The 24,019-nt window shown below is 40.0% G+C and overlaps 1 protein-coding gene and 1 non-coding gene across 2 annotated transcripts in view; one reads left to right on the top strand and one right to left on the bottom strand.

Annotated features, from left to right (window-relative positions):
• Positions 1-15,336, bottom strand: part of WBP4 (WW domain binding protein 4) — a 31,529-nt gene extending 16,193 nt beyond the window's left edge. The window contains exons 1-5 of the mRNA XM_006837676.1: positions 15,332-15,336; positions 14,364-14,436; positions 11,194-11,256; positions 10,985-11,108; positions 4,180-4,347 (exon numbers count right to left, since the gene is read on the bottom strand). Coding sequence (XP_006837739.1) covers positions 4,180-4,347; positions 10,985-11,108; positions 11,194-11,256; positions 14,364-14,436; positions 15,332-15,336 — 433 coding nt within the window. The remainder of the gene's footprint in view (positions 1-4,179; positions 4,348-10,984; positions 11,109-11,193; positions 11,257-14,363; positions 14,437-15,331) is intronic.
• Positions 15,337-16,384: 1,048 nt separating this feature from the next.
• TRNAE-UUC lies at positions 16,385-16,456 on the top strand. Its single transcript has one exon. It is a non-coding gene; the product is annotated as a tRNA-Glu (tRNA).
• The last annotated feature ends 7,563 nt before the right edge of the window (positions 16,457-24,019 follow it).

Raw genomic sequence — 24,019 nt, 5'->3', positions numbered from 1 at the left:
GGGACCTTCATTTGCTGATGAGGCAAAACTTAAAATGAAGATAAACAGCTGTAAACATCCATTAATAATCGGAATACGAAATGTACAAAGTATGTACCTAGGAAGATTGGAAACTGTCAAAAATTAATTGGAATGCATAACCATTAATATCCTAGGCATCAGTGATCTGAAATGGACTGGTCTTGGCCATTCTGAATCTGACAATCAGAGGGTTTACTATGCAGAGAATGTCAAATTGAAGAGGAATGACATTGCCTTCATAATCAAAAAGAACATAACAAGTTCTGACTTGAAATAAAATGCTGTGATAGGATAATATCCATATGCTTACAAGGAAGACAGACCAGTTAATACCACTATTATTCAAATTTACTCACCAACCACTAAAGCAAGTGATGAAATTGAAGAATTCTACCAACTTCTTCAGTCTGAAATTGATCAAACATGTAATCACAATGTATTGATAATTACTGGTGATTGGAATGCAAAAGCTGGAAACAAAGAGGAAGGATCAATAGTTAAAAAATATGGCCTTGGTGACATAAATGATGCTAGAGATGACACACTAGAATTCTGCAAGATCAATGACTTGTTCATTGCGAACACCTTTTTTAAACAACATAGAAGATGACTATATACTTGGACCTGCCTACATCTTTGGAAAGAGACAGTGGAAAAGCTCCATAACATCAGCTAGAACAAGGCCAGGGGCAGACTGTGGAACAGACCATCAATTGCTCATATGCAAATTCAAACTGAAGTTGAAGAAAATGAAAACAAGCTCATAAGAGCCAAAATATGATCTTGAATATATCCCATCTGGACTTAGAGATTATCTAAAGAACAGATTTGATGATTTGACATGAAAGACTGAAAATCAGAAGAGTTGTGGTAGGACATCAAGAACATCATACAAGAAGAAAGCAAAGATCAAAAGGGATGTCAGAAGAGTCTGAAACTTGCTCTCCTGAATAGAGATGCTAAAGCAAATGGAAGAAGTGAGGAGGTACAAGAGCGGAACAAAAAATTTCACAGGTCAGCTCAAGAAGACAAAGCTAGATAGTATAACAAAATGTGCAAAGACCTGGATTTAGAAAACCAAAAGGGAAGAACACACTTGGCATTTTTCAAAGTGAGGGAAGTGAAGTAAAAATTTATGCCTCAATATGAAATATTGAAGGATTTTATGGGAAAAATATTGAATAACACAGAAAACATCAAAAGATAGAAGGAATATACAGAGTCACCAAAAAGAAATGGTCAATGTTCAACTATTTCAAGAGGTAGCATATGATCAAGAGCCAATGATACTGAAGGAAGAAGACATCTAAGGTGCACTGAAGGCATTAGCAAAGAACAAGGCACCAGGAATTGATGGAATACAAATTGACATCTTTCAGCAAACTGATATGGCACTGGATGCACTCACTCATCTATGCCAAGAAATTTGGAAGACAGCTACCTGGCCAATTGACTGGAAGAGATCCATTCCAAAGAGAGGTGACCCAATGGAATGCGGAAATTATTGGACAATATCACTGATATCCCATGTGAGTGATATTTTACTAACGATAACACAAAAAGGGTTGCAACCATACATTGACAAGTTCTAGTCAGATTCATAAAAGGATGTGGAATGAGGGATATCATTCCTGATGTCAGATAGATCTTGGTTGAAAGCAGAATATCAGAAACATGCTTGTTTCTTACTGACTATGCAAAGGCTTTCGATTATGTGGTTCATGACAAGTTATGGACATTGTACAGAATAAGTATTCTGGACCACTTAATTATGCTCATGAGGAACCTGTACATATAACAAGAGACAGTTGTTTGAACAGAACAAGGAAACACCAAATGGTTCAAAATTAGGAAAGATTTGTGCTAGGGTCGTATTCTTTCACCATACTTGTTCAAGCTGTATGACGGGCAATAATCAAAAGTCTGGATTATATGAAGAAAAAGATGGAATCAGGATTGGAGGAAGACTCATTAACAACCTGCCATATGCAGATGATACCACCTTGCTTGCTGAAAGCCAAGAGGACTTAAAATACACACTGATGAAGATCAAAGACCACAGCCTTTGGTTTGTGTTGCACCTCAATGTAAAGAAAAGTAAAATTCTCACCATTAGACCAATAAACAATATCCACATAAATGGAGAAAAGCCTGAAATTGTCTAAGGCTTCATTTCCTTTGCATAAACCATCAACACTCATGGAAGCAAGAGTCAAGACTCAAATGATGAACTGCCTCAGTCAAAATTGTCGCACCAGACCTCTTTAAAGTGTTGAAGAGCAAAGATATCAGCTTGAGGACTAAGGTGCACCTGACCCAAGCCGTGGCATTTTCAATAATCTTATAGGCATGTGAACGTTGGACAGTAAATAAGGAAGACTATAGAAGAATTAATGCATTTGAGTTATGGTGTTGGAGGAAAATACTGAAAGTATCATGGACTTCCAAAAGAACAAACCAATCTGTGTTGGAATTAGTACAGCTAGAACACTCCTTGGAAGCTAGGATGGCCAGATTTCATCTCTCATACTTCAGACATATATTATCAGGAAAGACCAGTCCCTGGAGAAGGGTATCATGTTTGGTAAAGTGGAGGGTGAGAGAAAAAAAGGAAGCTGAACAATGCGTTGGACTGGCACAGTGGCAGCAGGAATCAGCTCAAATATAGCAACTATGTTGAGGTTGGCACAGGACCAGGCAGTGTTTCATTCTGTTTTGCATAGGGTTGTTATGAGTTGGTACCGGCTTGATGGCACCTAACAACTGTGAGAGAGTAAATTTCTGTTAGTTGATGCTTTCACCTGTGCTATTTCTATCACAGTAATAATAGATAACTAAGACAAACATTAATGGGAAAGAGGCTCATAGAGGCTTCTGGAGAGAAAATATTTTCCACAGAATATTTTAGTTCAAGAACCTTAAAATTTGAAAAGGTAGATCTGAAACGCATTCCATGTAAGCCTGTAGTTTATATTTGTAGCATGTTCTATTGAGAAAACATAAAGCTATAGTTCATTGGGAAGGAACTTATTTTGAAAGCCTGGAAAAAGCATGCCACTGAGTCATTATGAGACGGGTACCTTTTTATTTTAAATTGAGTGGAGATTTAAAGAACAAATCATCAGTCCCGCATTCAGCAAATCACACACTTCGTGTCATCACAATGATTGCAATCTCTTCTCTGTACCATCATTCACAGGATTTACCTCTACTCATTTAACTCGTGCGAACCCCTCCCTGTGTCTTTCACTACCTTCCATCTTTCCTATGCCAATCTCCCTCTTTTTGAGTACTGCATTCCCCATCAACAGGATACCTTTTTTTAAAATCTAGGGTTAACCTAGTTGGACAAGCTCTAACTGTGTTGAGTGCCTCTGCAGGTAAGCACAGGGGAGCCGAGAGAGGAATGGCAGGAGCAGGCACCTGAGCAGTCGGGACACCAATTGCAGATCGTGCGTGAACCATGTCAACCTTGTCACCTATTGAGTGAAGTACTGTGATTCACTGTGATTTGTTCTCTTCCATTAATTTTTTCGAGCTCTCGATCTCTGAGCATAGAGTAGAGACCACTTAGACAGGCTTCACAGTCTGACTAGTTAGCTCATCCACTTTGTGGATCAACTTCCCTAATATGGCCTCAATCTTCCCAACATCGATTTGAAATTGGATTATTTGTTCGTTATCGGAGACTGTTAGTGATTTGAGAAGTTCCTCATTCGACAATGCTTCCTTGCCGGTTTCCCCTTCCGGATTCAACAGACCGGCTCCGCCTTCCTTCAGGCTCGCCATGATCTCCTCCACCGGTGCATCCATGATGTCTTTCGTGAGCCTGCTCCTGGGGGATCTTGATCTTGACCGCCGAGTCTCCTCTCTCTCTCTCCTCTTTGCTCATGCCTGCCTCCTCTCTCGATTGCCTTGTGTCGACACTGCATCTAAAAGCAGTTCGATAAGACACAGAAGTTTGTCAGGGTTCATTGGGGCTTTTTATTGGTTATGTTCAGGATACCTTTTTAAATGACAGAATTTTCTTACCTTTTCTTACGATGCAAAAATGCAGTTACAGTCTTTCATTATTGAAAGTGTTCAAATATTAAAAATACTAGCACAAAATAAACTGTCAGCTATTGTTCTCCATTAGTTCTAGCCTAAATAACTTACCTCCTGTGATAAGATCATAATAGTAATGATAACCCTCAGAGGTTATGCCTTCTACCCATCTGCCCTTGGAAGGATCTTTTTTTTTCTTCTTCTTTTCTTTCTGCTGATTTGATGTGGAAGAGGGTGACGTGGTGTTGGCTACAGGTGATACACTTGGCTCTGAAATGTCTAGAAGAAAGAGGAGAGAAGGGTACTGAAGTAGCCATAGCAATTCTCCCTCTGACACTCTCAACAAGATACTTTTGAGAATTTGACAAAAGCCATCATAAGGTTCCTTTGGAAAAATAAACATTTAAGAATATCCAAAAAGTCATAAAAAATAAAGTGACAAAGGGAAACTAAGTCCTATCAAGTAATAAAATTTATTTTAAAGTTATGCTTGATAAAGCAGTGCTTTAATGATGCAGGAATAAGACAAATGTATCATTGAAAAAGAATAGTCCAGAAAGAGGCCCAATACCAGATTCTTTATGTTTCTGATTAGTGAGAACAAGATAGATCATTCAGTAAGTGGTTTCGTAATACCTGGCTAATTATTTGGAAAAATGAAAAGCCCAACCTTCCCCCACTTTTTTACATTAATATAAATACCAGATCACAGATATATATAAGTACCACAAAGTAAGTAATGATAGTTTTCACTACATAAGCATTGAAATCTTTTGTTATGACAGACAAAATAAAACATACTAACAACAAATATGACAGAGTGTTAATGTTCATAATAAAGAACCCTTATAATGAAAAATTCAGACAGAAATAAGGGCAAAAAGCACAAACAGAATTCAGAGAACCTGATGGTTACTTTCACTAACAAAGAAATGCAAGCACATGTATATGTATGAGGGAGCTTCAGAATGTCTGTAAAAAATTCTATTATCTTTAAATTCCATTTGTTCATGAACTTTTAAAAGACCCCTTGTGTGTATTTATTTGCATCACATCAACAAGTACTGAAAAGAATGGCCACATCCAATGTTGGTTTAAACTATTATGTTGTTATTATCTGGTGCCATCAAGTTGGTACTGACCCATAGCGACCTTATGCACAGCAAAACGAAACACTGTCTGATCCTGGGCTAACCTCACTATCGTTGCCACGCTTGAGCCCACTGATGCTGCTACTTTGCCAGTCCATCTCGCTGGGGGTCTTCCTCATTTTCTCTGACCCTCTACCCTACCAAACATGATATCTTTCTCCAGTGATTGGTCACTCATGACAATATGTCCAAAGTATGAGAGACTAAGTTTGGCCATCCTGGCCTCCAAGGAACACTCTGGCTGCACTTCTTCCAATAAAGATCTGTTGGTTCTTTTGGCAACCCATGCCTTCCAATATTCTCCTCCAACACCATTACTCAAAAGCATCAATTCTTCTGTGATCTTCCTTAATCACTTAACTCACATGCATATGAGGTTATATTGAAAATACCATGCCACCTTAGTTTTCTTCAACACTCTAAAAAGGTCTTGTGCAGCAGATTTGCCTAATGCAATATGTCCTTTGATTTCTTGACTGCTGCTTCCATAAGTGTTGATAGGTAATCCAAGAAGAAAGTAGTCCTTGACAACCTCAATCTTTTCTCTGTTGATAAGAATGTTGTTTATTAGTCTAGTGGTGAGGATTTTTGTTTTCTTTATAATGAGATGTAATCCATACTGAAGGCTGTGGTCTTTGATCTTCATCAATAAATGTTTTAAGTCCTCTTCACTTTTAGCAAGCAAGGTTGTTATCATCTGCATATCGCAGGTTGCTAATGAGTCTTCCTCCAATCCTGATGCCACGTTTTTCTTCATAGAACACAGCTTCTTGGATTATTTGCTCAGCATACAGGTCGAATACATATGGTGAAAGAATACAACCCTGTCGCATACCTTTCTTAATTTTAAAACATTGTGTTCCCATGTTCTGTTCAAACAACCGCTTCTTGGTCCATGTACCGATTCTTCATGAGCACAATTAAGTGTTCTGGAATGCTCATACTTCGTTATGTTGTCCATAGCTTCTCATGATCCACAAATCAAAAGCCTCTGCGTAGTCAATAAAGCACAGGTAAACATCCTTCTGATATTCTCTGCTTTCAGCCAAGATCCATAGGACATCAGCAGTGATATGCCTCATTCCACAGCCTCTTCTGAATCCAGCTTGAACCTCTGGAAGTTCTCTGTCTACGTATGCTTGTAGCCGTTTCTGTATTACCTTTAGCAAAAGTTTACTCGCATGGGATATCAGAGCTATTGCTCGATGATTTCCACATTCCGTTGGGTCACCTCTCTTTGGAATGGGCACAAATACGGGTCTCTTCCAATCAGTAGGCCAGTTAGTTGTCTTCCAAGTTTCTTTCTTTTAAATTTATTTAAATTTATTTTTTTGTCTTCCAAATTTCTTGACATAGATAAGTGATTGTCTCCTGTGCCGCCTCACTTTCTTGAAAGATTTCAATTTTTATTCCATCAATTTCTGGTGTCTTGTTCTTTGCCAATTCCTTCAATGCACCTTAGATTTCTTCCTTCAGTATCATTATCTCTTAATCATATGCTACCTCTTGAAATAGTTGAACACCAACCATTTCCTTTTTGTACAATGACTCTGTGTATTCCTTCCACTTTCTTTTGATGCTTTCTGCATCATTCAACAATTTGCCCAGAGAATACTTCAATAACAAAAGTCGAGGCTTGAATTTTTTCTTCAGTGCCCCCAACATGAGAAATAAATGCTGAGTGTGTTCTTCCTTTTTTGGTTTTCTGAACCAGATTTTTGCACATGTTGTAATATTTGGCTTTATCTTCTTGAGCTGATCTTTGAAATTTTCTGTTCAGCTCTTGAACCTCCTCATTTTTTCCATTTGCTTTAGTATCTCTATGTTGGAGAGCAAGTTTCAGTGTCTCCTCTGACATCCATTTTGATCTTTTCCTTCTTTCTTGTCTTCTCAATGACTTTTTGCTTTCTACTTGTATGATGTTCTTGATTTCATCCAACAACTCTTCTGGTCTTTGGTCTTTAGTGTTTCATGTATCAAATCTGTTATTCAGATGATGTCTAAATTCAGGTGGGATTATTTAAGGTCATATTTCGGGTCACGTGGACTTGTTTTCATTTTCTTCAGCTTCAGTTTGAATTTGGATATGAGCAATTGATGGTCTGTTTCACAATCTGCCCCGGCCTTGTTTTGACTGATGATAAGGACCTCTTCCACCATCTCTTTCGGCAGATGTAATCAATTTGATTTCTATGTGTTCCATCTGACGAGGTCCATGTGCATAGTTGTCTCTTATACTGTCTAAAGAAGGTATTTGAAATGAACAAATCATTGGTTTTGCAGAATTCTATCATGCTATCTCCAGCATCATTTCTATCACCAAGGCCATATTTTCCAACTACTGATCCTTCCTCTTTGCTCCCAACTTTTACATTCTAATCACCACTAATGATCACTACATCTTGATCGCATGTTTGATCAATTTCAGATTGAAAAAGTTGGTAGAATTCTTCTATTTCATCCTCACTGGCTTTAGTGGTTGGTACATAAATTTGAATAATAGTGGTATTAACTGGTCTTCCCTGTAGGTACATAGGTACTTCATGACTGATCTGGATATGTTCTTTTTGACAATGAATGCAACACCATTCCTCTTCAATTTGATTAGCAGCATAGTAAATCATGTGGTTGTCAGATTCAAAATGGCCAATACTAATCCATTTCAGCTCACTAATGCCTAAGATACTGATGTTTATGCGTTCCATTTCAGTTTTGACAATTTCCAATTTTCCTAGATTCATACTTCATACATTCCATGTTCCAATTATTAATGAATGTTTACAGCTGTTTCTCTTCATTTTGAGTTGTGCCCAATCAGCAAATGAAGGTCCGGAGGGCTTTATTCCCATGGGCTTTACTCCTTTGGTGTCAACATGGTCAACTCTACTTTGAGGAGGTAGCTCTTCCCCAGTTGCATTTTGAGTGCCTTCCAACCTGAATGCCTCATTTTCTGGCAGTGTTTCTCTGCTATTCATAAGGTTTTCAGTGACTAAATATTCGGAAGTAGTTTGTCATTCCTTCTTCCTAGTCTTTTTCTGGCAGCTCATCTGAAATCCCTGCTGGTATTTAAAATTCCGGTGGCATAACTTCCAGAATCATAGCAACTCACAAGCCACCATATTACGACAAACTGACAGACGTGTGTTAAGTTGTTGTTGTTAAGTGCTATCAAATTGGTCTTGACTCATAGTGACCCTATATAGGGTTTCTAAGGAGCAGCTACTGGGTTTGAACTGCTGACCTTGTGTTTCACGGTCCAGTGCTGATCCTACAGCATCATACCAGGAGTCCGAACCATTATGTACCTGGTGTGAAAAATGGGTAGTTTGTAAAGCTTTACTTTTTTTCAAATGAATGGACAGCTGTTTCCAACATCACTTGATAAATTCTATTTTATATCTAATAAAAGTGCAAATTAAAGCAGCACATTCTGGAGACATCTTGGTATTAGATATTAACATATAAAGTATGTTTACACTTTGATTCTATAATCTACTTTCAAATGAGGAATCTACAAAGATAAATAAATGTAAAAAGAAGCATGCATAATTAGGATGCTCACGGAAGTATTTTTTAACAGTGACAATCTCCAAGCAATCTAATGTGAAATTAACTAAGAGATTACATTTTGACAAAAGAAACAATGATGGTTATGTGCTGTGGAGCTGGTTCCGACTCATAGAAACCCTGTACAGGGTTTCCGAGGTTGTTATTCTTTAAGGGAGCAGAAAGCCTCATCTTTCTTCCACGGAACAACTGGTAATTTCGAACTGCTGACCTTGTGGTTCGCAGCCTGATTCATAACTACTATGAATGATTGTTGTTGTTAAGTGCTATCGAGTAAATTTCAACCCATAGCGACCCTGTAAAGGGTTTCCGAGGAGCAGCTGGTGAGCTTAAATCACCAACCTTGCAGTTCAAATGACTTTGCAATCTGACGCATTAACCCACAGCACCACACCAGGATAGTAATCCTGTATTATGTGTCAAAACCAACTCCACAGCATTTAACAACAATCATTTCTTAAGCATTTGTTATGGATACTGTTGCTATGTGCTTTCAAGTGGGTTCGGACTCATAGAGACCCCGTATAGGGCTTCAGAGGAGTGGCTGGTGAGTTCAAGTCACTGACCTTGCAGTTCGAACAGACCTTGTGGTCCAGGGCTTCTCATACAGCGCCATACTAGGACTCCAATAAATATCTTATAACATTATCTATCTTACCATTAGCAATGACCCAAGACCACAACAGTAGGAAAAGGCAATTCTGCTAACTTCACAGTCTGTTTCCTAACCACCCTAAAGTAGTTAGGAAGCCACTAAAATCATGAATATCCTTATTTTATAATAAAAAGTTATACTGTTGTTATTAGGTACCATTGACTGAGTTCTGACTCACAGCCACTGTGTATATAGTTTCTGAGGCTATAAATTTTTACAGGAGCATTAAGCCTAAATTTTCCTCTCAGAGTGGCTGGTGGATTTGAACTGCCAACTCTGTGTTTAGCAGTTCAATGCTTATCCCAAAATTCCACCAGTGCTCACAAGATGTATTTGACATGTAACTGGAGGTGAAAACAAAACTATCTTCAAACAGAACACAACATAGACTCATAGTTTAATTTTATAAAATAATTCTAGAAATGTTACCAAAAAAATCTAAACAGTAGTTAGTGAGTTTTTAATAAAGATTTTTATTTGTACTGTGCTGCTTGGTGAAAATGAACTTGTGAGATTTATTTGTTCAAAGGACTGCATAATACTCTCCCATCCATGTAACAGATAGGTTGGATTTTCAGTTTGATTTCTCTTGAATTTTCCAAAATGCCTACATCCATTTTCCCCTTAAAATGGACGTATGGCTTTAGGCACAGAGAAGCAATACCAAGAATATTATTTTGAAGACTAACAGCTGCTCTTACTTGAAGGGAATACAAATTGACTTAAATGCCATTCTACTACAAACCTTGACTGAAAGTGGTTTTTATTAGCAAGTAAATAATAATACAAGGAGGCTTCAGAAAGACTGGAAAATTCTAGTATCTTTTAACTGTATTTTTTCCATGATCTTTTTAACGCTTTCTCTTACTATTCCATGTTGACTATCCAAACTATTATGGAAGATCAATAACTGAGATCTTGGCTTATGGGTGGTTTAAGGACAATGAATTTGCCATGGAAGAAATACTCATACAAGCTTTCCAACTCAAAGGCTAAATGCAGCGACAGAATGGACACATTCCAGTTACATTATGCCTCTTACCTGGAACTTATCCTTGAATCCTCAGAGTATCTACCTTCTAGTAGTAAAGTCAGTTAATTTGTTCACCAAACACTAATTCACTATAATTCATCCATATATATAAACATGATTCGTAGCTTTCAACATAGTTATGGCTAATGGTAATTATAATGCAAGGCCTATTATTTAATAAATAATTTCTTTTAACCAAATAATTAGAATACTAGAAAAACAACAAAAGTGTCTCTGAAATAAACCAATGACTTATGACACAGAGCTAGGATAAGGTAACCACAAAGGTAGTATGTTTGCTGTGGATAGGGGAGTTAAAAGATGAAGTGTTAAAAGCGAAACAAAAGTTTATGAGCAAAGCACCACAGTGGAACTAGGGCTATGAGGCAAAGTAAATACCCTGAGAGTAGACCCTGAGTGTAATACCTCTTCTTGGAAACAATAAAAGTTCTCTTAACATGACTTCAAGACCTCTGATGTACTTATAAAACACATTGGCTGCTTTTTTACCTGACTCTAAGCCAAGCCTTTTCAAATCCTCTTGGTATGCTTTAAGGGCAGCTGCCTCCATTGCAGCAAACTCCTTTGATGCCTTTTCTTCTTCCTTTGCTTTGTCCAGGCTTTTCTGTTTAATCTTTGTAAGACACACACAAAAGTGAAAGTGAGATAAAGGACTGATATCTACATAGGAAAACTGGCAAAAAAATAATCTAAATTACCTCACTGATTCTTTTCGCAACATTTTCCTTGTGAGTCTTCCCTCTTTCATGAAATTCAACACTCTTGGAAAAAAAAGAGAAAGTACAATGGAAAGTGATATAAACGTTTTAGTGTTTGTAGTAAGGTAATACAGTATACATGGTAATTGAAACTAAAACAGGCAAAAAGGACAAAAATAGATTAACTTTACTGCAAATTGCCTTTTTTATCAAATGATGCTAGAGAATTAAATCATATTTTTGTTACTGGAGTTCTGGTGTGGTGCTGTTGGATAAACAATGGACTGCTAATTACAATGTAAGCGGTTTAAACCCACCAGCCACTCCTTGGAAACCCTATACAGGGTTGCTATGAGTTGGAATCAACTTGATGGCACTTAATAACAATTTTTATTATTATGCTCTTTTATGAGGGTTTCCTTTGGTTCTTAGACTCAAACAAGACACGTTCTACACTCCAAAAGAGAGGTGGCAAAAATCTTTTCAAGAAACATCTCTCAATATCAAAAGCATTCAAAGAATTCTATTGCTCTCTTGTTTATATCAGGTGACAAAGAACAAAGAGAGCCTTAGCGCTTTATTCCTTAAAAGTGAGAAAAACCATACATTAAAAAATTACTCCTAAATTACAAATAAACACTTTGATATATTGTAATAGTGCAGAATGGTACAACTCCTATAGAAGACAATTTGGCTCTATTAGTCAAAATTACAAATGTATTTGCCCTTTGACCCAGCAATTCCATTTCTAGGAACTTACTTGATAGATCTGCATTCGTACACCAGGATGCTAAGTATAAGTTTATTCACTGTAGCCTTGTTGTTGTTAAGTGCCATCAAGTCGGTTCCAACTCATAGTGGCCCTATCTATGTAGGGTTTCCAAGGAATGGGTGGTGATTTTGAACTACCGACCTTGTAATTCAAAACGACCGTGTGGTCCAGTGCTGTATGCCAGTATCACACCAGAACTCGTTGTTATTAACAGCAAAAACTGAGAACAATCTAATCGTCCATTCAAAGGTGTCTAGTTTAATAATGTATTAAACATTCCCAGAGACTGCTATAATAGTGAACAGGAAGCTCCTTATGTATTATATGGGGAGCTCCAACATATACCATTCAATTAAAAAAACAAAACAAAACTATGGTTCAGAATAGTGTATACAGAAAGCTAACTTTCATGTTGTGGCACTGCAGGGTAAACACTGGATTGTGAACCACAAATTTGGTGATTCAAACACACAAGTTGCTCCTTGGAAACCCTATACAGGGTGGCTATGAGTCGAAACTGACTTGATAGCACTTCACAACAACTTTGATGTATACTGGAATATGAATCTTTGTTATATGCATATATAAAGACAATGGAATGAAAAGACAAGAAAATGAAAAAAAAAAAAAGAAAAAGTGGTAATTTATGGAGATTTAGGGCCTGAACCAATTCCACAGCACAAAAAACAACATAGAAGTTCTGGTGTAGAATTAAGCACTGGACCACAAGGTCAGTCTGAACCACAAGGTCGGCAGTTCAAACCCACCAGCCACTCCTGGGGAACCGTATACAGGGCCATTATGAGTTGAAACCGACTCAGTGGTACTTAACAAGAGTCAGACCTGACCTGACAGTACTTAACAATAATAGTAACTGAATGCTAGGGCAGAGATGGGTGAGTGAACATTAGTACTACTTTAAAACAGCCAGAAATGATCCCTAAGTCACATGTGGCTGGTTGTAAGCAATAAAAAATTCCTGGTAAAGTCTGCAAGGTAAGTCCTGTCAATCATGTCATGATGTGATACACTGGCTGGGCTATTCTAAAGTACCATTGTGAGCACTTTTTTTGTAAAGCTGAACATTACAAGGCCATTCAGAAATAATATTGTTTCTAGTTAAAGACTCAATAAATAAACACTAACAACCTCAAAGAGCTGCAGATAGACTACCCAGGAGAAAAAAATTTACTCTAGACAACTCATAAAATTCACTGAACTGCTTTGGTGCAGTGACATCTAGTGATTTGTGTGAGTTTTCATGTTTGTGGTATTTATTTAATTAATTATTGTAAAGATGGCCTGAGTCAAGAACTTTAGCAAATATTCAAAAAAGCCAAAACACACATTCAAAAAAAGGAAAAGAAGAAACCCAAACACCTCATAGATAATAACAAGTGCAGTTGAGATGATTGTGACTTCCGGGTAAAGTACTTTACCCACAGGGTAAAGTACAACTTCTCTATGTTACTGCTGTGAAGTACCACTGAGTTGGTTCCAACGCATAGAGAGCCTGTATAGGGTTTTGGAGGAGTGGTTGGTGAATCTGAACTATTGACTTTGATATGAGCAGTCCAGTGATTATCCTACAGCGCCACATCTGGACTGCCTCGTTTTTCTCCTGCAGAGTGGCTGGTCAACCTTTTGGTTAGTAGTCGGGTACTTAACCCATGACACCAGGGCTCCTTCACAGACAACTGTAAATATGTATTTATCAAAGAAACAAGTATTGCAAAAAAAAAAGGGGGTGGTGGTGGACTACTGTTCTTTAATACACCCAAACTTTCCAGATACAAGGTATATAAATATATATTTCACAGATATATTTATGAAACCCTAGGGTTTATATGCATGAGTGGGGGAGAAAAACCTCAATGGTGTTATTTTCTTGACTTCAAAAGGTAAATTTAGACTAGGAAACATAGTAATGTGTTTAGCTGAGTTGCTATTTTTATATTCTATTACAGAGGTGATAATGTACTTTTGAACTGCTGCATCTATGGATGGGAAGCTTTTAATCAAATATATAAAAAAGAAAATATAAAAGAAAAACTCTAATAGTGTTTTTTCTTTTAATATTTGAAGGGTTTTTCATTTTATTTTACTTTGTATATGGAAGTACTACAACAACTATAACATAGATATTTTATAAGCACAGAAGATCTACTCAATGACCACTTCCTGAATGTGACTGATGATGCCATGGAGAAATAACCTGATTATTCATAAAATCAAATTTAGGTTGATGAAAAGAAAAGAAAGACAGCAGAAATCTTTCAATGTTTTGAAAAATTAAGAGCAATGTATATGAAAGTGCTTTGCAAACAGAATTTAGATCAAAAAGGAACACTTCACAGGAACAAAATGAACAGAATTTCTAGTAGGAGAATTATCATACAGGTCTGTTGTCCGCTATCCAGCACTTGCAGTAATCACAGAACTTCTTTGGTTGTGACTTCCAGTAATCTGCCCTAAAAAAAAGGGAAAAGCAGCCTAAGCTTATTTACATATGTGAAAAGAGTAAAGTTTTGCAAGCTTTAATATCTGTTTAACAGCATGAAAAAAATGTCTGCGCTTGTAGGATAAGTACTGGACTGCGAACTCCTCGAAAACCCTGTACAGGATCCCAGTGAGTCAGAATTGACTCGAGGCACTAAACAAGAAGCCAATCTTGTCTTGTATATTGCACTGCTTTAGTTTATCTGACTGAAATTCCGTTGCCATTAAAAAAAAAAAAAAATCAACTACAAAAACCCCTGCACCAGTTTTATTATAAAATTTCCCCCAAATACAAGTTCATTTTTTCCTCTGATGTTATTGTCATTATTGCAAAGAAACAGGGACGTTTTGTTAAGGGCCGTGGGGTTGGTTCTGACTCATGGCGACCCTGTAGCAGGGTTTCCGAGGAGCACCTGGTGGGTTTGAACTGCTGACCTTGAGGTTAGCAGCCCAGTGCTTAGCCTAAATCGCACCACGAGGATATTTACTCTCTCCGTTCTTGTCTTGCTTTTAAAAGGCTGCAGTAACGACAGTCAGAAGAAACTCACAAAGTTTGCCTTAAATCTAGTCACTTTCAGACGAACAAAGCACAAGATTACTCTGGTGGGGAGCCCCTGGTTCCTTCCAGGCTATCAGTATCATTTGTTCTGGAGCCGCCAGGGAAGAGAGAACTGGAAAAGCTAACGACAAATAAAGCCACACCAAAAAGTCGTCACTACACAATAAGGGCAGGCCGCATCTCGTGGGGGGAAAGAGGGGCGACAACCTACGCCTAAAGTTTCACAACACTCCAGGGTTCAAGCGTTTCACATCCCAGTTGGGCTCTTGCGACCCCCGACTGCGCAGAAGGAGAGCGCTCCCCCTCACCGCATCGTGACTCCCAACCCGCCATCACCACCGGCTGTCAGGCTCCCACCGCAGAGCCGGGCTCCACGCCCTCAGGGCGCTCCGCGAGGTAGCATTTCTAACCCGCCCAAAGAACCGGTCCTGCAGATCCGAGGCTGTTCTCGGGCGATTTAAGAGCGTCTGTCACGCCCCCGGTCGACGAGCGGGGGGAGACTCGGTGGAACAAGGTCCGCTCTGAGAAACAACACTTCGGTTGTTAAGAGCCTGAGAACCAACTCACATGATTCCGTCAGCCGTTCCTCGCGTCGCCCCGGGGTCCGGCTCTGACTTGTGCCCACCACACAGGACAAGCCTAGCTGTTTCTGAGGCCTACCCAAGCCTCGGGTCCTAAACACCGCCAGTCTTCCCCAGAACCAGCGAGTCTCGGTTTCCAACTACGGGTGCTCAGCTGACTCAATCCGCGTTCAAAAGCGTCCCCTCTTTCCCTCCCCTTCCAGGGGCGGTACTCCAGGCTGCAGAGAGGTGGGGTCAGTATAAAGGAGTTGAGGTCGTTGAGTAGGGGCGAAAGCACGACGGGACCTGAGCGGAAGGGCAGGAGCTCGAATCCTTTAGCTTCTTCTATTATCTGGAATCAGGAACCTTCCCAACCCCTTCTTTTAGGCTTGCTGGCTCGCACGCCGCCTCCGACCCGATCGCAAACAGCTGTTCCCAGAGACGTCGCCGCCCTCAACTTTGCCAACAAATCCGCACGCACTTTGACCAGCGGAGCAACCCGGATCTGTGGGCTGGGGGCCATTGGCGAGTTTAAAAAGAAAGGTGAAACAGCTGGCTTTGGGGCCGCGAGTTGCTCGGCTTAGCCTCGAAACTTTCCTTTGGCGGTGGAGCGGCCCCGCCCTCCCCCGCGACGCCCGCGAGCTCGGCCTGTCTAGTTCTCTCGCTCGGAGCGTGTGAGCAGCGGCAGCAGTGACTCCGGTGGCGTACAGGCGGCGGCTGGGAGAACAGCAGAAGCTTTCACCGACAGCAGCAGTGGCATATGTTTGTCAGGTAGGTCACGGCAACGCTCTTCGCAGCGCTTCCCATATGGTCTAGCGGTTAGGATTCCTGGTTTTCACCCAGGCGGCCCGGGTTCGACTCCCGGTATGGGAAAGTCAAGATTTTTTTTTTTTTTTTTTTTTTTAAACCGATTAGGGTAAACGTTTCAATTTCAGTGGCTCTAACTTTTCTTGTCCCCGTGTTGAATAACAACAACTCTTTTCTTGTCCCGTGTTGAAGCTCAAATTAAGAATTTGGTAAACGAACATTCGTGAAGGTAGTGACGGCCGAGACTGGGCTGCCGCTTCAGGGGTCACCGGGGCTGTGCCGACCGGACTGGAGGAGCGAGCGCCCACGGGGTCCGTCTCCCCCGGCTTGGGGCTTAATTCGCCGAGTTTCACTTTCTCGGGAACAGTCCCCCACGCCCACGCTCCAGCCCCGCGCCGTAGTTTTCCAGACGTTCAGGAGATGATGATTAACTCCGGCCTTGACTTGTCCCCTCCCAGCGCCCCACTTGGCCCCACACCCTCCTCGGTCGCCCCAAGTGACAGGGGCGTGTTTGCCCCTTGCCCTACACCCCCTCCCGGGCGGCCGCCACTAGTCTCCGTCGTAGTCTCTCCGCCGGGTGTTTACTGGCACGTAGTGCGCCCTGTGTTCGGCAGCTTCCCCAGGGACGCTCGCGGGCTGGCTTGGGACCCCCAGCGGTCGGCGGGGCATGGCGGGGAGCACCAGCGCCCGCAAGCGCGCTTTCCCGTCGGCTCTTGGGTCGGGCCGGGTCACATCGGCTGCGTGTGCACCCCTGTTGGCAACGGCCATGGAGCCTTTCCTAGCCCGAAAGCCGGCCTGTAGCGTCAACCCCAACTTGACATTCGGTGGCGCTCGTGGCAGCTCGCGAAAAGTACCATAGACTCCAGAGCCACAGACCTGAGTGCGTTTTGCTTGACCAGGCCCTTGGGGGGAAAGTCAATCCCTACGTCCCCCCCGCCGAAACTTTAACTGTTTTTAAAAGAAAAATACGATGATGACACGCCTTTAAAAGCAAAAAAAAAAAAAAAAGACTTTCCAAAGGTCTATTGGTTTGAGCGTCGTAGATAAAAACCCTGGGGTGGGGGGTGGGGCTTGGGAGAGAAAATTGGCTGGAGACTGGGGAGGGGATGTTATAACAAAGTTTCACTGTGTTTTTAAATATAGAAGCCCTGTGTTTATCACAAAGAAGGGGCAGCTGTGTCAGCAACATGTGAGCTGTAAATGAAACAAAAGCGTTATCTTAAATGCAAGCTGAAATTAGAAAAATAGGGTCAGCTATATAATGTTTAGTCTGTGGGGCTTCTGGGAACAAATGGAGAAGGAAAAAGTGACTTGTGGATGGGTTTTTGGTTAGTACTATTGCTAAGAGCTCAAGTTTTGTTGATATGCGTGCTCAGACTATTCTTTATAGTTTTACTGGTTTTATAGTTTGAAATAATATTTTAAAGGTGATCTGTGCTATGAGTTGGAACCCACTCCATAGTACTTAGCAGCGTTAAAGAATTAGTTAGTAATCTATTTTATATGTATTTTAAGGTATCATCATTAATTCAAATTTTTGAGCATTTACTATATATATTACGGATGTTCAAGTAGTTCATCTTAGGAAGTCGTGGCAGCTGGGACCTTGTCGAGATGTTTCACCTTTGAGCTTAGGTTTAGAGCTATATATACATTTTTAATCACATACTACTCACAAACTTTAAGGAGCTCTGGTAGCATAATGGTTATGAATCGGGCTGCGAACCGCAAGGTTACCAGTTCGAAACTATCAGCTGCTCCACGGGAGAAAGATGAGGCTTTCTGCTCCCGTAAAGATTTACCGCCTCGGAAACCCTGTTCAGGGTCGCTATGGGTTGGAAACGACTCGATGGCACTTAACAACAACTCACAAACTATCTTGAGATTTAAGAATTGAATAGGTAATGAATGTGGAAAAGTTTGATTTAAATATGTAGCATTATATGACATTATTAAGGAATCAGCTACTATCATATTAGGTGGAGATTTAGAAGAAAGGAAAGGCAAACTTTACCTTAACTGTCTCCGTGGTGGGCTCAATTCTTGATTTTGCATATTATTTTTTTGGTATCATATTGTACCAAAAGGTGCTAAGGTGGATGTTATTTCAACTGAGCCAACTATTGACTGCAAATTTTTTGTTAAGTGTTGTCGAGTGGGTTCCAACTCATATCCACCCTGTGTAGGCTTTCCTAGGAGCAGCTGGTGAGTTTAAACCACTTACATTGAGGTCCAGTGCTTATCCTACAGCATCACACCAGGGCTCTACAAAGCCACACTGACTGCTTGGGAAAGGGAAAGGGAGTTGTTGGTCTGTCACATCATAGTAGGGAAGTACTACCAGAGAAGGTGAGCATTCAGTTCTGCTCAGGCAGAGAACCTTCAGGAGAGTGGTTGTGCAGGGCCTTGAAGAACTGGTTAGATTTCTCCTTGTGGCGAATGTGAATCATAAAGGTGTGGTGGTGGGGAATAGATATGAAACTGGCAAGTAATCTTATTGGGCTAACAGGTGACTGGAGGATGAGCCATCGTAACTCAATCTGGGAAGATAGTAAGGAATTCGGATTGATTGTACAATGATAATAGGCTCTTTTAAGGGATTGTGACATTTTATTTCACTTGAGTTTTAAAAACCTTTTTTGTCTCTTTGAAAAACCCAAATATAGCAGCGCTATGTGAAAACATTCTTGTTTCCAGAAACATCATTTTATGCACCTGGGTTTTATATGGCCCCTGGTGTGGTGCTATAGGATAAATGAGCACTGGACTGGTAACCAACCACAAGGGTGTTGGTTAAACCCCACCAGCTACTCCTCAGAAATCCACTATGAGTCGGAACACACTTGATGGCATACAAAGACAACAAGCTTTTATATTTGTGGTGTTGTTATGTGCTGTCAAGAAGGCTCCAACTGATAGTGACCCTGGATAGGGTTTCCAAGGAGCATAGCTGGTGGGTTTGAGCCGATGACCAATCTTGTGGTTGGCAGTTCAGTGCTTATTTTATGGTACCACTCTAGGACTCTGGTTTCATATTGGTTATTTTTTTTAAGCAATTGGTTATTAATTTTTTACTAATAGAATAGACACAGAAAATTTATTAGAGTTCAATTTAAAAGAATGAAATCAAGATTTAAATTGTGGGAATGACTTAAGCTATCTATATTCTTGTTTCCTTTATTGAAAATGACTTCATATTTTGAGGTGGAGTTCATTACTGTAATTAGGATGGTGGTGGTGGTGCTGTGCTGTGGAGGCGATTCCCTAGCGATCATCCAAAAGGTTTCCAAGGCTTTAAATCTTTCTTCCAGGGGCAGAAAGCCTCATCTTTCTCCTGTGGAACGGCTGGTAATTTTGAACTGCTGATCTTGAGGAGGTTGTTGTTATGTGCCGTGGAGTCGGAACTGACTCATAGTGACCCTGTACAGGGTTTCTGAGTATAGAGTTTCTGAGACTGTAAATCTTTATAGAGCAGAAAGCCTCATCCTTCTCCTGCGAACTGCTGGCTGTGAGATTAGCAGCCCAATTCCTAACCACTGCACTACCAGAGCTCCTCACTATAGGATGTTAGCAATCCAATTTGTAACTGCATTACCGGAACTCCTGTAAGTAGGGCGTATGCTTTAAATTCATTAACAATTGATACATTTGTGAGGATTCAGTTACATGCTTCTGCTTTGTTAATAAAATACCATTGTCATTCATTCATTAAGGTGTTTTCTCTTGGGCCACAAAAGAAAAGTGAAGCTAACCAAATGGAGTGGATTAATCCACTAGCATAGGATCAGCACTGGACTGCAAACTACAAGGTTGGAAGTCAAGCCCACCAGCTACTCCTTGGAAACCCTAGACAGGGTCGCTATGAGTCGGAACCAACTCAACAGCACTTAACAAACAGCAACGTTGTTAGTACAATCAGAAGAGAATTGAAAGTTCAGTAAATTTTACAGAAATGAATGCCTGTATTTAAACAAATGGTATTTGAAAATGATTGACATTTTTGAACAGAATTCTGTCCTTACCATATTGTTGTTAAGTGTCATTGAGTTGGTTCTGACTCAGCTACTCTGTTTAAGGTTTCTGAGGAGCGACTGGTGAATTTTAACTGCCAACCTGTGGCTTAAACTGACCTTGTGGCCCAGTGCCTTCTCCCACAGCATTCTTACCATGGTGGTGGTTGTGTGCTGTTAAGTCAGTCCAGTTTATAGCAACCCTGTATAGGGCTTCTGAGACTGTAAATCTTTCTCTCACGGAGTGGCTGGTAGTTTTGAACTAGTGATCTTTCTTAGCAGTCCAACTAATAACAAACCCACTGTGCTACCAGAGCTCGTATTATCTGACTTTTGCTTACATTTCTAGCTTTATGGTCTGTTGTCTCCACCTTGTGTTTCAGCTGCACTAGCTTCCTTTTTGTTCCTTGGACATGATTCTTGTTCTTGTCCCAGGATTTTATTATTTGCTATTTTTTTTTTTGGCATTTTCTCCCTCCAGTCTTCACATGTCAGGTCAAAGTTGCCTTCTCAGAAAGATCTTCTCTGGCCACTATAATTAGAGCCTTGTTCCCTTTCTTTTCTAGTTACTTTCTGTTGCTTTGCCACATTTGATTTTCTTCATAGCATTTACTGTTACCTGAATGAGCCTGCTTGTTTCTGTTTATTACTCGTCTTCCTCCACTAGCATACAAATTCTATGAGGATAGGGTATTGTGAGATATTTTTGTTTTATAAGGTTCAAGAAATACTGGAAAATGGGAATCCTTATATATTACTAAAGATGTAAAAGGGTGTAGTTTTAAAAAACAGTTTGGCAGTTTCTCAATGGTCAGAAAAAGTTAATCATATGGCCCAGTAATTCCATTCCTAGATACATTTCAAAAAGAAATTAAAAAACACGCTCACATAGAAACTTGCATATGAAAGTTTGTAACAGGATTTATGTACAAATAAAAAGTGAAAACAACCCAACTGTCCATCAACTGATAATGGATTATCAAAATGTAGCATATCCATGTAGTGGAACATTAATTCAGCAGTAAAAAGGAATGAAGTCCTGATACATACCAAAATATATGTGAGTGTTGCAGACATTATGCTAAATGAAAGAAGCCAGACACAAAAAATTCCTGTTTTGTGTAATTCCATTTGTATGAAGTATCTGTATTGTTATTTGTAGTTGACTCAGCTCTGACTCATAGTGACCCTATATAGGATTTTCTAGGAGCAGCTGGTGGGTTTGAACCACTGACCTTGTTGTTCAGTGCTTATCTTACAGTTATTGTTCAGAGCTTATCTTAGAGTTAATTGATAAGCTGTTATGCTGTTATGTGCCGTCGAGTCGGTTCCGACCCATAGTGACCCTGTACAGGGTTTCCGAGGCTGTAAATCTTTACGGGAGCAGAAAGCCTCCTCTTTCTCCCGCAGAGCAGCTGGTAGTTTCGAACTGCTGACCTTGTGGTTCGCGGCCCTATTCATAACCACTACGTAGCAGTTCCCTGCTTATCCTACAGCGCTACACCAGGACTCCTTGAAGTATTTAGAATAAGCACATCTTTTGTGATAGAAAATGATTGTCTGGGGTTGGGGCTTGGGCTGCGGTAGGAGGGGACCCCTAGTGTATATTTATTTTCCGGTAATTAAGATGTCCTAAATTAGATTGGAAATGCCTAGGAGCTCTGGTAGCGTAGTGGTTACGAATTGGGCTGCGAACCACAAGGTCAGCAGTTCGAAACTACCAGCTGCTCCGTGGGAGAGGCTTTCTACTCCCATAAAGATGTACAGCCTCGGAAACCCTGCACAGGGTCACTATGAGTCGGAACCGACTCCACGGCACATAGCAGCAGCAGCAAATTAGATTACTGGTGTGGTGCTGTGGGTAACGCTGTGGTTGGTGATTCAAGCTCCTTGGAAACCCTATACAGGGTCACTCTGGGTCGGAATCGACTCGATGGCACTTAACAACAACAAATTAGATTATGATCATATAAATATACTAAAAACAATTAATCATATTTTTTTAAACTCTGAAAGCTTAAAAATTCAAACAATAGAAAGTTGTTATGAGTTGAATCGTGTCTTTCCAAATTTGTTTTATAAATCCTAAACTATAGGCTGTGGTTATAATCCCATTTGTCTTTGTTATGCTCATGAGGCATGATTAGCATAGTGTGTACTTCTTAGTAGGTCTCTTCTGATATTGTTGTTGTTGTTGTTATGTGCCATGGAGTCAGTTCTGACTCATAGCGACCCTGTACAGGGTTTTCAAGGCTGTAGATCTTTACAGGAGCAGAAAGCCTCATCTTTCTCCGGCGGAACAGCTGGTAGTTTAGAACTGCTGACCGTGAGATTAGTAGTAGCTTGATTAGTAACCACTGTGCTACCAGAGCTCCTTTTTTTCTGATATAGAACAGAGATATTAGACACCAGCTAGCATAGTGGTTATGAGTCCGGCTGCTAATTCAAGGTCAGAACTTCAAAACTTATCAGTTGTTTTGAGGGAGAAAGATGAAGCTTTTTATAACCCCATAAAGATTTACAGCCTTGGAAACCCTATTCAGGGTCGCTAGGTATCAGAACCGACTCCGTGGCACACAACCACCAACCACCAGAAGCAGAGATGGGCTAAATTTCATGAAAATCATCCTGGAGCAGCATTCCAAGAGACAAGGACTTTACTCCAGAGCCACAAGAAAGCTTTCCCTTAGAGCCATGCTCTGAAAATGGACTTCTAGCCTTTTAACTGTGAGAAAATATCTGCTTGGTAAAGTTCTTTATAGCAGAACTAGATAACTAGTACAAGTTTATGTAATATTTTGTGTCACTAAATCTTATATTTATCATTTTGAAATTGCATATTTGAAAAACAATAATGGAATTATGTAACACTTAAGCTTGTTTGATTTCTTGACTGCTGCTTCCATGAGTGTTGATAGTGGATACAAGCAAAATAAAGTATTTGGCAACTTCAGTCTTTTCTCCATTTATCTTGATGTTATTTGTTGGTCTAATTGTGAAGATTTCTTTTTTTTTTTTTCTTTACATCAAGTTGCAATCCAGGCTGAAGGCTGTGGTCTTTAATCTTCATCAGTAAATAGTCTAAGTCCTTTTTGCTTTCTGCAGCCTAGGTTATATTATCTGTGTATCACAGATTGTTAATGAGTCTTCTTCAGTTGTGATACCACGTTATTCATATAATCCATCTTCTAGGAGTATTTGCTCAGTATAGGGATTGAATAAATATGGTGAAAGAATACAACCCTGGAGCACACCTTTCCTGATTTTAAACCATTCTGTTCTGTTTGAACAACTGCTTCTTGGTTTATGTACAGGTTCCTCATGAGCACAGTTCAGTGTTCTGGAATACCCATTCTTTGAAATGTTACCTATAGCTTGTCATGATCCACACAATCAAAAAACCTTGTATAGTCAATAACACACAGGTAAACATGTTTCTGGTGTTCTCTGCTTTCAGCTAAGATCCATCTGATGCCAGCAATGACATCCATTGTTCCATAACCTTATATGAATCTGACTTTTCTGTCCATGTACTGTTGCAGCTGTTTTGAATTATCTTTAACAAAATTTTACTTGAATGTGATATTAATTGTGTTTTCCTATGATTTCCTCATTCCTG

This window comes from Chrysochloris asiatica, unplaced genomic scaffold, assembly GCF_000296735.1.
Source record: "Chrysochloris asiatica unplaced genomic scaffold, ChrAsi1.0 scaffold00022, whole genome shotgun sequence".
Classification (NCBI taxonomy): domain Eukaryota; kingdom Metazoa; phylum Chordata; class Mammalia; order Afrosoricida; family Chrysochloridae; genus Chrysochloris; species Chrysochloris asiatica.
The sequence above is the reverse complement of the archived record's forward strand: the minus strand, read 5'-3'. Positions and strand labels throughout refer to the sequence as shown.